General features: G+C 43.8%; 1 protein-coding gene across 3 annotated transcripts in view; it reads left to right on the top strand.

Annotated features, from left to right (window-relative positions):
• Nucleotides 1-18,986, top strand: part of STIM1 (stromal interaction molecule 1) — a 198,822-nt gene that overhangs the window by 171,606 nt on the left and 8,230 nt on the right. For 2 of the 3 annotated variants that reach the window (XM_004381923.1, XM_004381922.3), the window contains exons 6-10: nucleotides 7,026-7,203; nucleotides 11,357-11,534; nucleotides 16,055-16,222; nucleotides 16,815-16,915; nucleotides 17,199-17,434. In XM_004381923.1, the coding sequence (XP_004381980.1) occupies nucleotides 7,026-7,203; nucleotides 11,357-11,534; nucleotides 16,055-16,222; nucleotides 16,815-16,915; nucleotides 17,199-17,434 (861 nt within the window). Of the gene's footprint in view, nucleotides 1-7,025; nucleotides 7,204-11,356; nucleotides 11,535-16,054; nucleotides 16,223-16,814; nucleotides 16,916-17,198; nucleotides 17,435-18,806; nucleotides 18,900-18,986 lie in introns of all 3 variants that reach the window. The other variant, XM_023736506.1, reaches the window with a different exon arrangement.

The raw sequence follows: 18,986 nt of genomic DNA, 5'->3' as shown, positions 1-18,986 counted from the left end.
AGATTAAAGGTGCTTCTGGTGAGGTCTCAGAAGGAAATGAGAAGCATGTTATTGCTGGAAGAAAGGCAGTCCTTGTTATATGTGGCAGAAAAGTTGGCCTTGTTGTTTCTAGTGTTGGGTGGAAAGTAGAATTGTAAGTGATGAACTTGAATATTTAGTTGAGGATATTTCCAAGCAAAATGTAGATGTTGCGACCTGGCTTCACCTTGCTCCTTACAGTAAAATGTGAGAGGAAAGAGAGGTATTGAGGTAGGAAGTGTTAAGCAAACAGGACCTAGAACTTGATGATTTGGAAAATTCTCAGCATATTCATATTGGCAAAAGATGCCAAGGCATTGTTACGGATTAAATTGTGTCCCCCCAAAATATATGTTCTATACCCTAGCCTCTATGCCTGTAGTTGTAATCCCATTTGGGCATGGGTTGTCTTTGTTATGTTAATGAGGCAAGATTACTGTAGAAAGTAGCTTGAGTCAATTTCTTCTGAGATATAAAGGAGACTGAACAAGCAAGTGAGAGTAGCAGAGATGGGGGGAAGATTGATGCCAAGCCGCATGGAGATCCAGAAGGAACCAGGAAACAAGCTGAAGAGACAAGGAACTTCCCCCAGAGCTGACAGAGACAGAAAGACTTTCCCTAGACCCAGCACCCTGAATTCAGACATCTAGACTCCTGAACAGTGAGAAAATAAGTTTCTGTTTGTTAAAGCCATCCATTTGTGGTATTTCTGTTATAGCAGCACTAAATAACTAAGACAGGCATGCTCTGAAGAAAACACTAAGGGTGTGGCTGGACAACCTCTTCTGCCAGAGAGATTAGGTGTATGACTCATAGATCTAATCAGTCATCTCAGCAGAAGCCAGGGGTAGAAGAAAGATTATCTAGAAAGAATCTGTGCAGAACCCCTATATCTAAAGGCATAGATCCCCTTGACATATGCAGAAGACTTACAAGGGTTTTGAGAGTGTTATACCACCAAAAACACTGCCAGCTTGGACTGAAGGGGACAGAGATGGGACAAAATTAAGGAAGGCTGTTGGACTTCTGGAATTCTATAGCCAGGAAATGGGAAGATAGAGTTATTTGGCTGTGAACATGCATTATCCTTCAAAAAACGGGAAGAATGACTTCAGTGGCTCAGAGTTTAGTGGGGCCAGTGGGAATTCATGGGCCTAGTGGGTGGGTCCAGTGGGGCCTCTGTGGGCCTAGAGGGAAGAATATCAAGCCACAGAGGATTATTCTCAGGCTTTGAAACCTAATGGAATTTGTCCTGCTAAGTTTTGGACTTGCTTGGGACCCATGACTCTCTTATTCCTCCTCATTTCTCTTTCTATGCCATTTCCACCATTGTGTTTTAGAAGCAGACAACTTGTTTTCTAATTTTATAGGTTCAGAGATGGAGAGAAATTTTGCCCCAGGATAGAGCATACCTAGAGTCCAATACCTGATTTAGAAGATGAGATTTAGGACTTTTTGAATTGATGTTATTTAGATGAGATTTTGGAGTTAGAGTTGATGCTGGAATAGGTTAAGAGTTTGGGGACGTTGGGATGGGATGAATGTATTTTGCATGTGGGAAGAACATGAATTTTAGGGGGCATAAGGTGAACTATTGTGGGATGAATTGCATCCTCTTAAAAGATAGTTGAAATCTTAACCCCCAGTACCTGTGAATGTGACTTTATTTGGAAATAGGGTCTTTGCAGATGTAATCAAGTTAAGATGAGGTCATACTGGATTATGGTGGACCCTGAATCTAATGACTGGTGTACTTATAAAAAAGCAATGTAAAGACACAAAGGAGACTCAGGGAAGAAGGCCTTGTGAAGATGGAGGCAGGGATTGGAGTTACATTTCCACAAGCCAAGGAATGCTAGGGATTGCCACAACCACCAAAAGCTGGAAGAGACAAGGAAGGATTCTTCCTTAGAATCTTTGGAGGGAGTATGGCCCTGCTGACACCTCAATTTCATACTTCTAGCCTCCAGAACTATGAGAGAATAAATTACTGTTGTTTTAAGCCACCCAGTTTGTGACAGTCCCAGGAAACTAATATACTTCCTTTCCTGCTAAAACCTCCCTTTCTTCTTCCCTTTTTCGCTTTTCTACTTTTGCTAAGTACCTGCTCTGTTAAGGCCCTGTGCTAAGTATTGGTCTACAGAAATAAGTTCTATGCCTGGCCCTGAGGAACTCACAGACTGACATGAAAGCTAAAAAACATACAAGGCAGGCCCTGAGATAGCAAGAGATAACCCATGTTTACCTGTCCAAAGAGTGGGCTGATCATGGAATCCCTGCTCAGAGGAGAAGGACTGGAAGGACCCCTGTGGGCTCTAGTAGGATGGGAAGGTGGTAGGAGTTGAAGAATGGGTATGGGATTAGGATGTGAAGAAGTACATTGTTAGTAAAGCATAGGTTGCCTGTTTTCCTTTCTTTTTCTGACACAGTGGTTTATAGATTCCCTTAGGGGTAGGGGGTTTAGCTCAGGGCTCCACTGATGGGACCTGACAATTCTCACATCTACTTCTCCAGCTGCTTTCTCTTCCTTAAGCTCTGCATTCACATTCTTAATTCTGAAATGTCCGTCTGAATATCTCCAGGAACCTCAAAGGTTTCACTTCCAGCTGTGCATTTGGTCTGTGAGAGAGGTGCATGGCCATTTTACAGCTAAAGAAGCTGAGGTCTAGGTGGGGGAAGGGAATTTTATAAACGGTTGTGGGCGGAGGCAAGCATAGAACCTAGACTCTCTAACATTCAGTGCAGGATGCTTCCTTTGATGACACAAGAATTTCTCTGTGAGGCCTTCTGTTTAACCTTAATTGGTTAAACCATTTGGCCCTGGAGTCTCCTCTGTCCTAATGGCAACACCACAGTTAGCTCCCAAGATGTTGTTTGTGGAAAACTCAGAATTTGGAACTCTGAGTCACACTCAGGTTAGATCAAATCAGTATATGTATCTCCATGGTGAGAAATATTAGCATGTAACAAAGTAGACACAATACTTGCTCCATGAGTGTGAAAGTTGTAGTGAAGAGATGTAGTGTAGCAGAAAGACCACAAAGTCAGGCAATGTGGATTTGAATCCCAACTTTGTCTCTTTTTATGAACTCCAGCAAGTCATTGCCTTTCACTAACCCTCAGTGTCCTGATCTCTAGAATGGGAATAATAATACCCTACTTGGTAGAGTTGTGAGGATTAGAGATAATGAATATAAATGCCTCTCTATTTCCCTTCTTATGTGGATTAAGGGGAGAGATATTATCACACTTGAGATTTGTCAGTAAAAATTTGATCCTACAAAGTTTTGAGTGCCTTCTGTGTGTTGGTCGGTGCTGTGCCGGCCACTGGCATACAGGCAAGTGATGATCAGTAGAAGCCAAGTGATGATCAGTAGAAGCCACAACGTGTAAATCAGCTAGATTAGACTCATTTTCCTTCCACCATGCTTGGTAGCTCATGGGGTATTACAGGCAGTATATCTGGGCTTCAGCTATGCACTGACAAAGCAGAGGTACATATAGGGTGCATGATTGTACATTTAAGTAGAGCCAAACAAAACTGATTGAAGGAATCCAGAGGATACTCATAGGTAGAACATTATTACCTTAGAGGAAGGGGTAACTGTTAGACTCTACCCTTGGTTTTTATTCATGACTCGGATGCAAATATGAAGCTGGGTAGGATAATAGGATCTGGTTCCAAATTGATCTGGACAAGGTAGAATAAGGGATTGAATGGAATAGCTAAGGGCCAGTGGGGTGCAACCTGCATGCCCACCTTAAGAACTTTGAAATGTTGGAGGTAATAGGGTGAGGGTGCTGGTTGCATGGAGTCTTGTTTGAACAAAAGTACCTTTGTTTTTTTTTTGTTGTTGTTTGTTTTTTTTTAATTTTTTTTTTTTATTGTACTTTAGGTGAAGGTTTACAGAACAAATAGTTTCTCATTAAACAGTCAGTACACATGTTGTTTTATGACATTGGTTAACAACCCCACGACATGTCAGCACTTGTCCTTCTCAACCTTGGAGGACCTTTTTTTTTCTGGTGAAAATATACATAGCCAAAGTTACACCATTTTGAAAGTTTCTACATGTACAATTCAGTGACATCGATTACATTCTTCCAGTTGTGCTACTATTCTCGCTATTCTTTTCCAAATTATTTCATCACCATTGTCTTCAACTCACTGACCCCTAGGCTTCCCATCAAACATTTTGAGTTGCTGTTGTCAGTTTGATCTCACATAGATAATTGTTTTTTTTATTGTACTTCAGGTGAAGGTTTACAGAACAAATAGTTTCTCATTAAACAGTAGTACACATATTGTGTTATGACATTGGTTAACAACCCTACGACATGTCAACCCTCTCCCTTCTTGACCTTTTTTTTTTTTGGTGAAAATATACATAGCCAAAGATACACCATTTCAAAAATTTCTACATGCACACACAGTTCAGTGACATCGACTACGCTCTTCCAATTGTGCTGCTATTCTCACTTTAGATGAAGGTTTACAGATCAAAATAGTTTCTCATTAAACAGTTAGTACACATGTTGCCCTATGACAATGGTTAACAACCTCACAACACATCAACACTATCCTTACTCAACCTTGGGTTCCCTATCACCAGCTTTCCTGTCCCCTTCTGCCTTCTAGCCCTTGTCCCTGAACTGCTATGCCTTATTAGTCCCACTTGGTTTTATGGGGCTGTCCACTCCCTAGCTGAACGGTGAACCTCAGAAGTGACTTCACCACTGAGCTGAAAGGGTGTCTGGGGGCCATACTCCGGGGGGTTCTCCAGTCTCTTTCAGGCCAGTAAATCTGGTCTTTTTGTGTGTGTTAGAATTTTGTTCTTCCTCCTTCTCCAGCTTTGTCCAGAACCCTCTGTTATGATCCTAGTCAGAGCAGTCAGTAGTGATAGCCGGGCACCATCTAGCTGTACTGGATTCAGTCTGGTGGAGACCTTGGTAGCTGTGGTCCATTAGTCCTCTGGACTAATCTTTTCCTTGTATCCTGTTCTCTTCATTCTCCCTTGCTCCCAAAGGAGTGAGACCAGTGGAGTATCTTAGATGGCTGCTCACAGAGTACCTTTGATTTTTTATAAGAATGTAAAGGGAATGTTGGAGTTGAGAAGCCCGAAGAAACCAAAACTGAAAGTCTTTAACAAACAGAGGAGACATGAGTACCCCAGGCTGCTGAGGAGGGAGAAAGGCAGGCAGTTGTGCTTCAGAGATAACTCTTGCTCTTGGGACCTGAAGGACAGGGAAGTGAGGGCTTGAGTATGGCTGGAATGTGTAGGCTTGCCTGGAGTCTAGGGTATGACTAGGGAACCCTCTGTTTTCTCTTTCAGAGCCTGGCATAAACATGTGAAAGACACGGCTACCATCCTGGACCTAGTAACTCCCCTCCCTTGGATAGGAATAGAATGGACTAATCTGCCTTTGATCCCATACCATCCTCATGTCCTGCTGTCCAGGCTTTCAGTAAATGTAACTCTCCCCCCGACCCTTTTTTTATTGTCAAACTGTGGACCTCAGCCTCATACAGTTTTCAGCTATCTGTGTCTTTTCCTGCTGTCTAGACCTTGCTTTAACTTGGTGGCTTCACCTGGGTCCTTTTGGAGTCCTTTCAGCCCCTGGTGTAGCTCCTTCCCTTTTTTTTTTCCTTCCCTGACTCCAATATTTGGGGCTCTTCTGAGCCCATAGCTACAGTCTCCCAAGTTGAGCACAACTTAGGCAGGGCCTGTAGCAGCAACCCTCTCCTCTTCATGATGTCTTTTTCAAGTCTGCTACTTTGTAGCCCAGAGCCCAGATCTGGCACACCAGGAGCAATGTCATGTTCCCACAGTGCCCCTCTCTTGGTTGGCTTAGTTCTCAGGATGTGGCTTTTGCTCTTATCTTCTGCCATCGTTTCTTCCTGGTTCCTTGTCTAGCATTTCAGTTTTGGTCTGATGACTGAGCATTGCTTTGAACCCCAGCTAGTGACTAGAGCTGTGGCATTTCACTTGACTGCTGCCAGACCTTTTCTGGAGGTAAATCCATTCCTGTATTCCTGGCATGTTTAATGTCTCATATATGCAAAGCTCTTAGCAGTGTTCCTATTCTACCTAGACTCTTGATTGAACCACAGCCTAGAAATGCTCTCTATAGATTGAAACTTCCAGACCTTTACCTGATCTAGGCTTTGCCTAGTGCCTAGAATGGCCTAGCAGTCCAGGAGACTCAGCTACTGCAGTCATCAGTTTCATAGGCCAGACCTCAGGCTCTAATGATGCTGCTTTCTGCTCTCAACAGCCATCCCCATTTACCGCTCTCATACCCAGCATTGCTTGCTCTGTAGGATGGAAGCCACTGTATATGGGCATATGGGCTCATGCCAGCCCAGAGATGGCTGGGATGTATTGAGAAGTCACTAGTTTTCTTCTTACAGCATCTTAGGGAAGTATGATTTAATAAGCTTCCTGTATTGCTCTGAGGCCTTTCATCCTTACCAAACTAGACTTTGACTAGCAGAGATATAGGCACAGAGGCTTACTATAATAGTGTGTGGCGAGTCTGAGGAGGGAAACTACTTGCTCCTGAATGGGAGAGTGTGTCTGGAAAGGCTTCATAGAGGAGGGGATACCTAAGCTTAGTCTTAAAGGATGAGTAGGAATTAACCAGGAGCAAAGGGATAAAAGACATTACCGGCAGAGGGGCTAGCGTGTATAAGAGTGTGGTGATTGTTAGAGAGAGAGGGAGAAATAGCTACTGATAATCTGTGTTGAGCATAGTGGGAGAGGAGGCAAGAAAGGTAGGTTGCATTCAGATGATGGTCAAGATTAGGAATTTAGTGGTGATCTTGTAGACACAGGAAATTTATAAATCAGGGCCAGATTATGGAACCAATCCCATGGTAGTGGGAGCTCAGAAATGAGAGAAATGAAGGTTGGGAGTTAGGGAGGTATCCCTGGGAGTGCAGTGGAATCTGCAAGGCTAAGTTGCAGAGGGCACCCTGACTCACCATGCCCTCCCCTCTCTGACAGTGACCCGCCACAATCACCTCAAAGACTTCATGCTGGTGGTGTCTATTGTTATTGGTGTGGGCGGCTGCTGGTTTGCCTATATCCAGAACCGTTACTCCAAGGAACACATGAAGAAGATGATGAAGGATCTGGAGGGGTTACACCGAGCTGAGCAGAGTCTGCATGACCTTCAGGAAAGGTAAGGCCCTGCCCCTTCCCCACAGCCCTTTGCTGCCAGCTCTTGGGAGCCTCCTGTTTCCACCTGGGTTGTAGGTCATTAGGCCCTTGAGACCATGCTGACAGTGGGCTGCCTGGGCTGTGTAATCCTTCTAAAATTGCACTGAGAGCCTAGATTCCTGCTATTCTAGTTGCCCTGGGTATTTATCCCTCCTGGGGAGAAGCTTGATTCTCTGCCTTTGAGCTTCAGAGGAAGAACTGTGTAGCTGTCAGAGGTCTTGAGCTTCTGTGCTTGGGTAGACTTGTTAAGAGTCATTCTGTCCTTTGTCCTATTTCTGGGCTGCTTCTCTTCTCATATAAATAAATATAAATAACTGTTCTTTAGTGTTTCTCAAAGAAACAAAACTTTCTTCCTAGTGCCCCTAGTTCTTTCTTGTATGGAATCTAAATCTCTTAAATACTGACTTGTATGAGCTTGGGTAATCCCTTTCCCTCCAGGACTTATTTTCTCATCAGTAACGTGAGGGGGTTGAACTAGGAGAACGTTAAGGGCCTTGTAGCTCTGATGGTCTGGGATTTTGTTTCAATAAAACATGACTTAATAACTATGGCAGAAACTTTAGCTGTGAAAAGAAGGTTGCAGTCAGTCAGTCAGTCAGTCAGGTAGTCAATCTGAGTACTTCCTAACATATTCTAGGAGCCAGATCAATGCTGGGAATTATAAGGAACTCCCTGCTAGTGGGACAACAAAACTCACACACAAGAAGGAACAGTGAGTACACACGTGGTGTAGTGACTCAGTGCCAACCTATGAGGTGAGAACTATAAGGACTGGAGGGGCACAGAGCTAAAAGATATGTGGATATAGGGCTTTGAGGAGGTGGCCTTGAAAGATGGGTAGGGAAGTCCTGGTAGTTAAGGTTGAGTGTATGGTGCAGGGCCAGATCCCTGGGACTTTAAGACTCCTATGGAAGAGGTTAGTAGGATACAGAAGACAATAGAGAGTTAATACAGGTTTGTTGTTTTAAGAAGGGGAGAGGGCCTACTTCAGGACTGTCTTTTAAGACAATGATTCTGGTAGCCTAGGGACTCCAGTTTGTTGGTCTTGAAGGAATCCATGTAAAAAGGAAATGAAGCCTGACTCTTTTTAATGACAGTTTCTTTTTTTGAGGGCAAGGATATCTTATGAACCAGGCATTGTTAAGCATTTAAATGTATTGTTGCTTTAAATCACCAAACCCTTTGAGGTAGGTACTATTATTATCCTTATTTTGGAGTTGAGGAGTGGAGGTTCAGAGAGGGTAAGTGCTTTGCTAGGGCCGCATGTCAGTAAGTGAGCTAGGACTTTTGACACCCAAAGGGTGCTGACTTTACTGAGGCAGCAGCCTTGAAGGGTTTATTTCCATGGGCTGGAGTCTGTGACTGTTAAGAGGTGCTGAACTAGGAGTCTGATCTTTGAGCTGATTCCTGGCTACCCTGCTGGGCCCCATGCTTCTGGGACCTTTGCCATCTGGGGGCTAACTGCTTCTGTCTGAGAGGTCCCCATACTTCATTTGTCTGAAAAACATGTATTGTTTTTCATTCCAAAGGCAAAATAATCTAGGCAGGAGACATTCCAAGTTTGGGGATAAAACTAAGCTCCCGGCTCTCCCTGCTCCCTGAGGCCTCCAGAGCCAAATGACCACTGGGGCGTTTAGAAACACACACACACACGCACGCACGCACGTATGCACGCATGCACACAGGCTTACACATGTGCATACCTCTGACAGTATCCAGAACTCACATGCCACCTTGTCCCTCCCTTACTTTAACAGGCCTGCACTGAGCCACCACAGAGCTTTACAGAGCTCCTGGTATTTTGGGTGAATAAATGTGACACTATATGTGCATTCCAGTTAGGATTTCTTTGGGTTTTCAAGATAATTCTTTGTGACAGGCGGGGATTTTGATTCCCATTTTACAGTGAAGAAACAGGGTGGGTAAAAGGAACAGACTTCTTCACGGTCATACAACTACTTAGAGCCAGGACTTGTAATCAGGCTGTCTCATTTTCTTACTTGTAACAGTGCTTGATTGTTGTTTTCAAGATACTCAGTCTTCTGTGGGGTAGATGGGGTGGGGCAGGACTTGATTGTACATTTATTTGCTCATTTCTGCACTGAACAGTATTTACTGATCTCCATTTCTACTAGTCCCTCTTGGGACTATGAAAATGAGTCAGGCTTGGTTCCACTTTAAAGGAGCTTGCTATTGTAGGAGGAAGATAGACATATCATAGATTTGCTTTTCTAAAGAGGCTGCTTTCAAATAGAACAATATTTCAATGAAGACTTGAATCTCTAAGGGTGGAATTTCCGGCAGTTAGATCATGGAAGAATGCAATAAAGGAGAATGTTTAGCAAGGAAAGGAGGTTGAGGGTTAGGAAATGGCGCCTCTGATTTTTTTTTAATATGCAAATAGTGCCATCTGGTGTGCACCTTAAGGAAGTTCAACCCCTTTTATCTCCTGAGGCAAAGTAGGCCCAAAAAACCTGTTGCCATCTAGTCGATCCCAACTCATAGCAACTCTATGACAGAGTAGAACTGCCCCATAGGGTTTCCAAGGAGCGCAAAATAGGCAGGGTACTGGAATATGTCAGCAGGAAGCTTGCAGCCTAGAATTTTCTTCCTCTTCCCTCCATACTTGTCCCACCACATCTTTTGAGACCTCAGCTGCTGACAACTCTATACTTGGGGCTTATTAGAAGTTGAGTTCTTGTTTTGCCACTTTTATTCCATCTACTTAATTAACTCAGTGCTCAGTGCTCTTCTCGGTGGGCCCTTCTTGTTCTGTAGCTGTCCTTTCTCTTCTACACCCTAAGCCTAAACCATGTATATCTCCTCTACCTCATCATCCTTTCCCCTTTTCCCCTTGTCCCCTGGTAACTCAGTGGTTCCTATTAAGGTGGAAAGACCTGATGTTAGCTAAGTACTTTCCTTCTTCCAGAGGGATTAACAAACTTTTTACTCTTTCTTCCTGGTCTAGCCCAGGCCTCACCTTCCCTGACTCCTTTCCGATAGAGCTAATCACCCCATCCTTTGGGCTCACCCAACACCTTGTATATCTCTATAGAACTTATCACTCTGTATACAGTTATCTGTTTACTTGTCTGTGCTGGACTAGATCATGAGTTTCTCAGTGGCAGGGGAGTTTTCTGATTTATTTCGATGTATCTAGTGCTTAGCAAAGGGCCTGGCATTCAGTAGCCATCCAAAAGTACTTGGTGAATGAATGAATGAACAATTGCATGGATTAACCTAGAAATATAGAGGGAGGAAGGAAGGAGGCATGGTTGGACAGATGAACGGTCTTGTCAGTGGACAGAAGGAATGTGTGCGTGGGTGCAAGTGTAGATTTTCATTATAGCTAATGCCTTTGAGGTCTTTCCCGCCACAGAAGATACTTGGGAAAGGAACTCAGGACCCAGGGGTAGCAGAGGGCTCTCTTTCCTAAGCCCTGCCCAGTCCCCTTAGCTTTCATTTTCCTATGCTTCTGGTAGCAGCTACTGAGGCGTCCAAGAGGTCCCACGCAATAGTGCCTTTCTCATCTTCTTTAAGCTTCCCCCATACCACCACCCTAGTCATATCTCAGCCATTAGGCTTTCCCTTGATCTTTGTCTAGCTTGCAGGGTATTCTACATTTATAGAACCTTCCAGAAACCCTAGTATAAGGGGGACTAGGGGAATTTGGACTGATACAGATTGGAATTCTAGATCTCATATCTACCCGAAAGTCACTTCCCCTTTTTAAGCCTTCATATCTACATCTGTCCAATGCTGATAATGATACTAATATATCAATATCTTTAGGGAGGACAAATGTGAAATACTTTGTAAATAATATTTATTATGATTTTTGTTTTGTGAGGCACTTTAGAGGAGACATTCAGATGCCTGGGGACCTGGCTTCAAAGCCTTGATTACTGGCAGCAGAATTATCACCAATGTAAGAATTAGGGTAAGGATGATGGTTTTGTTGGCCCTGGGCTAGCTCAGAACAAGTAGTCAGCAGAGAAGGGAGCACAGGTGCCGAGTGCTGGAGCCCTCATTTTCCTGTTCGATGCCATGACTCATGGCATGTTGGCTGGCGCCCCCTTGCCTGGCCTCCACCAGCTCCCTGCATCGCCCCCCAGGCTGCACAAGGCCCAGGAGGAACACCGCACAGTGGAGGTGGAGAAGGTACATCTGGAGAAGAAGCTGCGTGATGAGATCAACCTTGCCAAGCAGGAAGCCCAGCGGCTGAAGGAGCTAAGGGAGGGCACTGAGAATGAGCGGAGCCGCCAAAAATATGCTGAGGAGGAGTTGGAGCAGGTAGGAGAGTCTGCTAACTCCTAGATACCTTGAGGGGTGGGAAGAGGGCAGGACAGGGGTCAAAGGTCTCACTGGAAAGTTTCATGTGTGAGGACTTTGAAGTATTGCTCAAGAATATCTTCTAGAGTCGTGAGACTTTTACCAATAAGAGCAGTGGAAAAGTTGCAAACAATGATCACCATGATTTTCAAAGGACAGTGATAACAGTTATTTTGTTCCTTTTTTATTGAGATATTTACACGAAATAAAATACGTAAGTCGTAACTATACAGCTGGAAAACGTTTACATATGTATGTGACCACCACTCAGATCTAGGTCCAGAACCTTTTAAGTACCCCAGAAGGCTTACTTTTGAAGTTACCCAAAAAGGTAACTTCTGTCAGTATCTCTAAACCATAGATTAGTTTCACCTGATTCTGAACTTCGTATAAATGGAATTATACAGTTTATACTCTTTTGTGTTTGGTTTCTTTCACTCATCATTACGTCTGTGAGATTCATCCACATTGTTGCACGTAGTGCTAGTTGATTTATTTTCATTGCTGAGTAATAATCCATTGTATGAGTATACTATAATTTATCTATTCATTCTCCTGCTAGACATTCTGAGTTGTTTGCAGTTTTTGGTTTATTTTTATTATTTTGCTTCTATGAATAACACAGCTACAAACCTTCTTGCCTGGGTCTCTTGGTGGGCATAAGTACTCATTTCTGCTGGGTATATAATGTTGTTAGTTGCCACTGAGTTTGCTTCTACTCATGGCAACCTTATATATAAGAGATCGAAATGTTGCCTGGTCCTGTGCCATCTCCATGATCTTTGGTATGTTTGAACCCATTATTCAGGCGATTGTGTCAATCCATCTCATCAAGGGCATATAATAGTGTACTTATATTTTTAGCTTTATTAGAAACTGCCAAACAGTTTTCCAAAATGATTGTAGCAATTTATACTGCCACCATCAATGTATGAGAATTCTAATTGATCTAGAACCTTTGTAATGTCGTAGCATTCTGGTGGGAGTGTAGTGGTATCTGGCTGATTTTAATTTATGTTTCCCTAATGACTAATAATATTCAACAGCTGCTCCTTGGAAACCCTATGGGGCAGTTCTACTCTGTCCTATAGGGTTGCTATGAGTTGTAATCAACCAACTCAATGACAACAGGTTTGGTTTATATAATATATAAACCCTGGTGGCGTAGTGGTTAAGAGCTATGGCTGCTACCCAAAAGGTTGGCAGTTCAAATTCACCAGGCGCTCCTTGGAAACTCTGTGGGACAGTTCTACTCTGTCCTATAGGGTTGCTATGAGTCGGAATCGACTCAATGGCAATGGTTTTTTTTTGTTTTGTTTTGTGCATGTGTGTGTATATAAGAATCCAGCTGTCTATTATGTCAGACATTGAAGAGATTAGCAAAATTATAAAAAGTCACTCGTCTTATTAAATTGTTTTTATTTTATAAAATAGTTTCTTTTTATAAAAATGTGTTCTTTATGTTAACATGTAATGAATTTAATATAGTTATTTTAAATAAATTAATGAATATTTTTAAATTTTCTCAACTATAACCTCTGATATGGTAATATATCAACATATAACCCATTGCCGTTGAGTTGATTTCGACTCGTAACAAGCCTATAAGACAAAGTAGAACTGCCTTATAGGGTTTCCAAGGCTGTAAATCTTTACAGAAGCATCTTTCTTCCACACAGCAGCTGGTGGGTTTGAATCACTGACCTTTTGGTTAGCAGCTGAGCTCTTAATCACTGCGCCACCAAGGCTCCTGTGTTAACATATAGCTCCCATCAACAAATGTTCTTTGAGGTCCTAAATAATTTTTAACAGTAAAGGGGTCCTGACACCAAAAAACAACTGGACTAGGTGAGCTAAAAAGCCCTTCTAAGGTGAGCTGATAATTGCCAGACATTTTCTTTCCTGGAGGTATTTGATGATCCTGAGTGAGGGCTGAGAATTGGGCTTGAACACAGACGAGCTGGTCTAGCTTTTGGTGGTAGCATTACTTAAGCTGTTCAGGGCCTTTTTGCCATTCCATATAAAGTTGAGGATTGGTTTTTCCATTTCTGTAAAGAAGGCTGTTGGTATTTTGATCAGGATTGCATTGAATCTATAGATCACTTTGGGTAATATTGACATCTTAACAATATTAAGTCTTCCAATCCATGAACACGAAACATCTTTCCATTTATTCAAGTCTTCTCTAATTTCTTTCAGTAGTTTTTTATAATGAAAATAGTTTTGACCTCACAGATGCTCTTGGGGTCTTGGGGACACCCAGGGGTCCCTGGATCATACTTAGAGAACTGTAGACCTAGTCCGTGTTGCTTCTACAGCTCTCTGATGTCTTTGAAAATACTGTTCTCATAATTTGTACAGCTTTTTCCAGTTCTTGTATTGGAGCAGAATTGTTCTTCTGCAATGACCTACTGCATCCTACTGGGAAGTGGAAGTCAGGTGATAATACTTTAAAACATACGGATCAGTGCCTCTTAACTTTGGCTGCATATTAGAATCACTTGGAAAGCTTTAAAAAATTTTTGAGGCCCATGACAACACCCCAGATCAATGAAATCGGAATCCTGTGCTTTGCGACCAGACATCAGTATTTTTAAAGTTCCCCAGGTGATTCCAATGTGTGACAAGGTTGAGAACCACAACCATAGACTAAAAGAATAAAAATCCATCAACTTGATTCTGACTCATGGAGACTTCACATGTGTCACATATGTCACTGTGCTCCATAGGGTTTTCAATAGCTGATTTTTTGAAAGTAGATTGCCAGGCCTTTCTCCGAGGTGCCTCTGGGTAGACTCAAAAACTTCCAACCTTTTGCTTAGCAGCCTGCTGCATTAACTGCTTGTACCACCCAGGGACTCCAGACTAAAAGCCTTGACTAGCTCACTCTGGCTTGACTTGCTCCAGCCCTTATCTGTTGTGTTCATCTCCTTCAGGCTTTCATTACTTGTGTGTGGCAAGATGTGTCTATCTTTGTCTCTCTGCCTCCCACCTCCCTATTTTGTAATTATTTCTCTCATTAAGCAGTTTTTGAGCCTGTTAGGCCAGTTACTTTGTATGCCTCCCCCACCATCATGCTTCCCTCTGTCCACTTCCTTTTCTCTCTTCTCTCTCTGTCTATTCTCCCCTTCTTAGCTTATCCCATTCCTTTAACTGCCTGTAATGTAGAACTTGATCATAAATTTTCAGACTGAGTGTATTAGCCTGTAAAGTATCTGTTCTTCATTTTAAATCTTGAAAGCCAGTGGTGGGTCATTTTATAGTTTCTTTTTCAAGAAATAAAAACCAACTGAAGACTGGCCCTCTCATTGGCCCTGGAAGGAATAAAGGTGTTCTGTTCTTAGCTAAAGCCCTCCTGGTCTGTCTTAGGCTATAGAGAGGAACCTCAGGCTTGCTGTGGGATACTTGCTTCATTGCCTGAAGTTGGGGATACGGAGGCTGCTCTCAATACCTTTTCTCTGAGATCCTGACTAGCTGAAGGTCAGTGTCCAGATGAGGTAGTTGGAGATCATTTACCTTGATAATCTGGGTGAGATAGCAAGAAATCCAGTCTATATGTCTAAATACTGTCAGATCTCTTGTACTGAGTGCTTTCTTTCTGCTTCGTTGTGTGCTCTTTGCAGGAGAGTCAATGAGGAGATTTCTGCTTACATAATGGTCTCTTCATGCCTCCGTGGTCAATGCCCATGTTAGATGTAGACATGCTTATTGTCTCCCTACCTTGTAGAGAGTGCCCTTCAAAGCCTACCTGCTGTGATCACTGAGAGAATTACAGGACAAAGCCTCTGCACTAGAGACTTTGGAGAGCATTCAGGCCAATCCCCTCTGGAGTAGCAGTCATTTTTGAGGTCTCTCTGACACGAACTCTTCATATACCTCCCATGATGGAGAGCCCACTCACTCTTGAGATAACCCCATCACTGATCGTTTGAATTTACATGGGAGAAGGGCCTTCCCCACACTCAATTGAGATCTGCTATAGGAAGCACAGGGTCATACCGCCAGCTGAGTGACAGACCAGTGACCATAACTAGCTTTTCAGACTCCCAACCAAATGTTTTTTCTGCACATTATGATGTCTTGAGGTGCAAGCACAGACCCCCAACTCTCAGAAAGAAAATTCCCTGAGCTGGCCTGTGCCTCAGAAGAGCAGGGAAGATTGCTGAGTTTGATTGTATGACCAGGAGAGTCATCTGATCTGATGGGAAAAAGAGCCCTAGTCAGGGAGCAAAAAGATCTCAGTTTGAGTTCTAGTTGATACTACTGACTGTGTGACCTTGAGTTAGGTTACTTTCCTTCTCTGAGCTTGTTTCCTTATATATAAAATATGGAGACTAATTCTTCTATGTTCTCCATCCTGGGAGAGTTGTAAAGCTCACCTGAGATAGCACATAAGAACTGTGAATTCTAAAGCATCATACAGAAGTGTTGGAGAAGGTCATAGTAGTACTAAATGAACTCACATCTTCCTGGCTGCACAGGTTCGGGAGGCCTTGAGGAAAGCGGAGAAGGAACTGGAGTCACACAGCTCATGGTATGCTCCAGAGGCCCTTCAGAAGTGGCTGCAGCTAACACATGAGGTGGAGGTGCAGTACTACAACATCAAGAAGCAAAATGCTGAGAAGCAGCTGCTAGTGGCCAAGGAGGGGGTGAGACCTGCCCTTCTGATACATTCTTTCTTCCTCCCTCCTCTCTCTTCATTGCCTTCCTCCCTTTTACCTACCCTTCATCCTTCTCTCTGCCTCTCCCTGTGTTTCCCATTGGGCACCTCAAGTGTTTAGATATTATCAGGAAAAAGAGATCCCTTTGTGCTGGGTTCTGTTTCTTTTCCTAAATGTGCAGCTCCTGATGTCCTCAAGCTTCTAGAAGAGGGAATAGGGGTGTGGGGTTACTTCCACATGCCTTCTGAGAAAGATGAGGCCACTGGAGGCAGGTAGAGGGAGGGCTCTACCAGCTGTAGACTGCCAGCCTCAGACTGCTGCAGGAACGGAGAGCCTCCTGGGGCTGGGGTACTGTCAGGAGATGCCTTTGCTTCTTCTTTCGTGTCCTCTATTGCCTTCCCTCCCCCACCCTTTTCCATTTCCTTGCCTTCCTTTTTCCCTTTTCCTCCTCCTTTTCTTCCTTTTCCTTGTGCAGCTTAAGCTGTGCTAGGAGGAGGGGAACCCAGTCATAGGAAGGCCTTTCTCATTTCTTCCAACCTCTAATCCTACTCTCTTTAAGCTGGGGGCCTCATCTTTGCAGGCTGAGAAGATAAAAAAGAAGAGAAACACACTCTTTGGCACCTTCCACGTGGCCCACAGCTCTTCCCTGGATGATGTGGATCATAAAATCCTAACAGCTAAGTAAGTAGCCCCAGTGTTGCAGTGCTGGCAATGCCCGTACCATTGTCAGTGCTTTGGAGATCTACAGGGTTTCCATTCCCAGTTCTACTCCTTCACTGTTGGAAGGACAGCTCTGTTCTCCTGCTCCAGCCCTGGTCCAGCTCCCACCTTGCTTTTAGTTTATGATTTTATTGTTTCTCTGATTCACATGTATCTTTCCAACTTGTTCCTCTGAGAAGAGGCCTCATTTTTCCTGGGGCTCACACTCAGCCCATGCCTGCAATTCTCTTTCATTTGTCTTCAGGCAAGCACTGAGTGAGGTGACAGCAGCACTGCGAGAGCGCCTGCACCGCTGGCAACAGATTGAGATTCTCTGTGGCTTCCAGATTGTCAATAACCCTGGCATCCACTCACTGGTGGCTGCCCTCAACATAGACCCCAGCTGGATGGGCAGCACCCGCCCCAACCCTGCCCACTTCATCATGACTGACGATGTGGATGATATGGATGAGGAGATTGTGTCACCCTTGTCCATTCAGTGTAGGTGACCTCTTAGGTGGGGGTGAGGGAAGGAGCCTTTGACACACAGGTTGATAAGTCCTTGGCCTCTGCTGCAGCTCAACAGCACATGAGGCAGATACCAAGTATGATAGTACAACTCATGTCCTTGATTTACATAGCACAATTGCATCAGGATATTTTTTATAACTGTCTTTTTGGTGATTTTCCTTGCTGTATGCTCTGTCTGCCTCTCTGGGTCTATTGTGTTATGTGTGTCTCCCTTCACTCTTTGTTTTTCTTTATCTCTTTATCCTCGTTTTTCTCCTGTCCACCTTTATAATCTCCTTTAGTGGTTCATAATGTAAATATGGCATTCATTTTGACTATTTATGGCACTTGTTTGTTTTTATTTTATGTTCCTTATTCCTAATTGCTAAAGTGGATGAGTGGAATGGTGTCTGTCTTTCTCTCTGCCTTTTCGTGTGAGGCCCCATGAAGTACATAGTCCCTTAAGGTAATACAGACCTAAGTCCTCTAAGCCAGAGAGGCATTCTTGCCCAGGAGGGATCTCCTGCATAAGCATACCTGGCTTCCCACCTGAACTCTTGGACACCCCCATCTCTGTCCTGGGTCTTCCCTCTCCTCTCCCCTGTAGGCGGTGAGGGCTGAGTAGAGCCGTGCCAAAACGGACAACACTCATGGAAATTCTTTAAAGAATGAAGGGAATTTTCCCTTACTAACTCATGGTTGAATTTTTCTTTAGACCCGAGGCTATTACAGGTAAATGTTGTTGTTGTTAGGTGCCATCGAGTTGATTCTAACTCATAGCAACCCTATGTACAACAGAATGAAACACTGCCTGATCCTGCGCCATCCTCACAATCGTTGCTATGTTTGAACCCATTGTTGCAGCCACTGTGTCAATCCATCTTGTTGAGGGTCTTCTTCTTTTTCGCTGACCCTCTGCTTTACCAAACATGATTATAGGTAAATAGGATAGGCTTTTATGGAAAAGCTGTTGTCCCAGGCCCATATCCCACCAGTACAGGGGAATGGCAGAAAGCTGGGGCTGGGCTAGGGGCTCACTTTCAGAAAGCCAGATTCCTGCTCCATACAGGATTTATCTGTAAGTTTCCTCAATGATTCTTTGCCCCTGGCCAAGCCTCTTTGTCTCCCTGATCAGACTCTTAGCCAAAAGGCCTAACAAGGTTAGGATCAGTGACAGGCAAGTGCATGATCCTGTCTTACTCATCTAAAGGCTCCTACTTTCTCCAGGTTGAGGGGGACCTTCATTAGCTCTGAACTACCTACTCCTTGCCCCCTGGCCCTTCCCTTACCTCACTGGTTGGCAGGCTGAAACCCTCTGTAAATCAGATTCTCTTCTTCTTTTGGCCTGGCTGTTGGACCCTAGATGCTGCCTGGCTGATGGGGCGTAGGTTCAGTGACCGCTCACTCTGCTCTGCATCCGTCGGCTCGGATGATCAGTCCCTCTGGAAATACCTGGGTTTGAGAAGCCTCTTTGGGGCTTTTGTTTTTCCAACTTTTGGGACTAAACCAACACTCCTACCCCACGGGCCCCTTCTCCTGCCTG

Source organism: Trichechus manatus, unplaced genomic scaffold (genome assembly GCF_000243295.1).
Source record: "Trichechus manatus latirostris isolate Lorelei unplaced genomic scaffold, TriManLat1.0 scaffold00088, whole genome shotgun sequence".
NCBI classification, from domain to species: Eukaryota; Metazoa; Chordata; class Mammalia; order Sirenia; family Trichechidae; genus Trichechus; species Trichechus manatus.
Note: the sequence above shows the minus strand (reverse complement) of the source record. Positions and strands in the feature narration are given on the sequence as shown.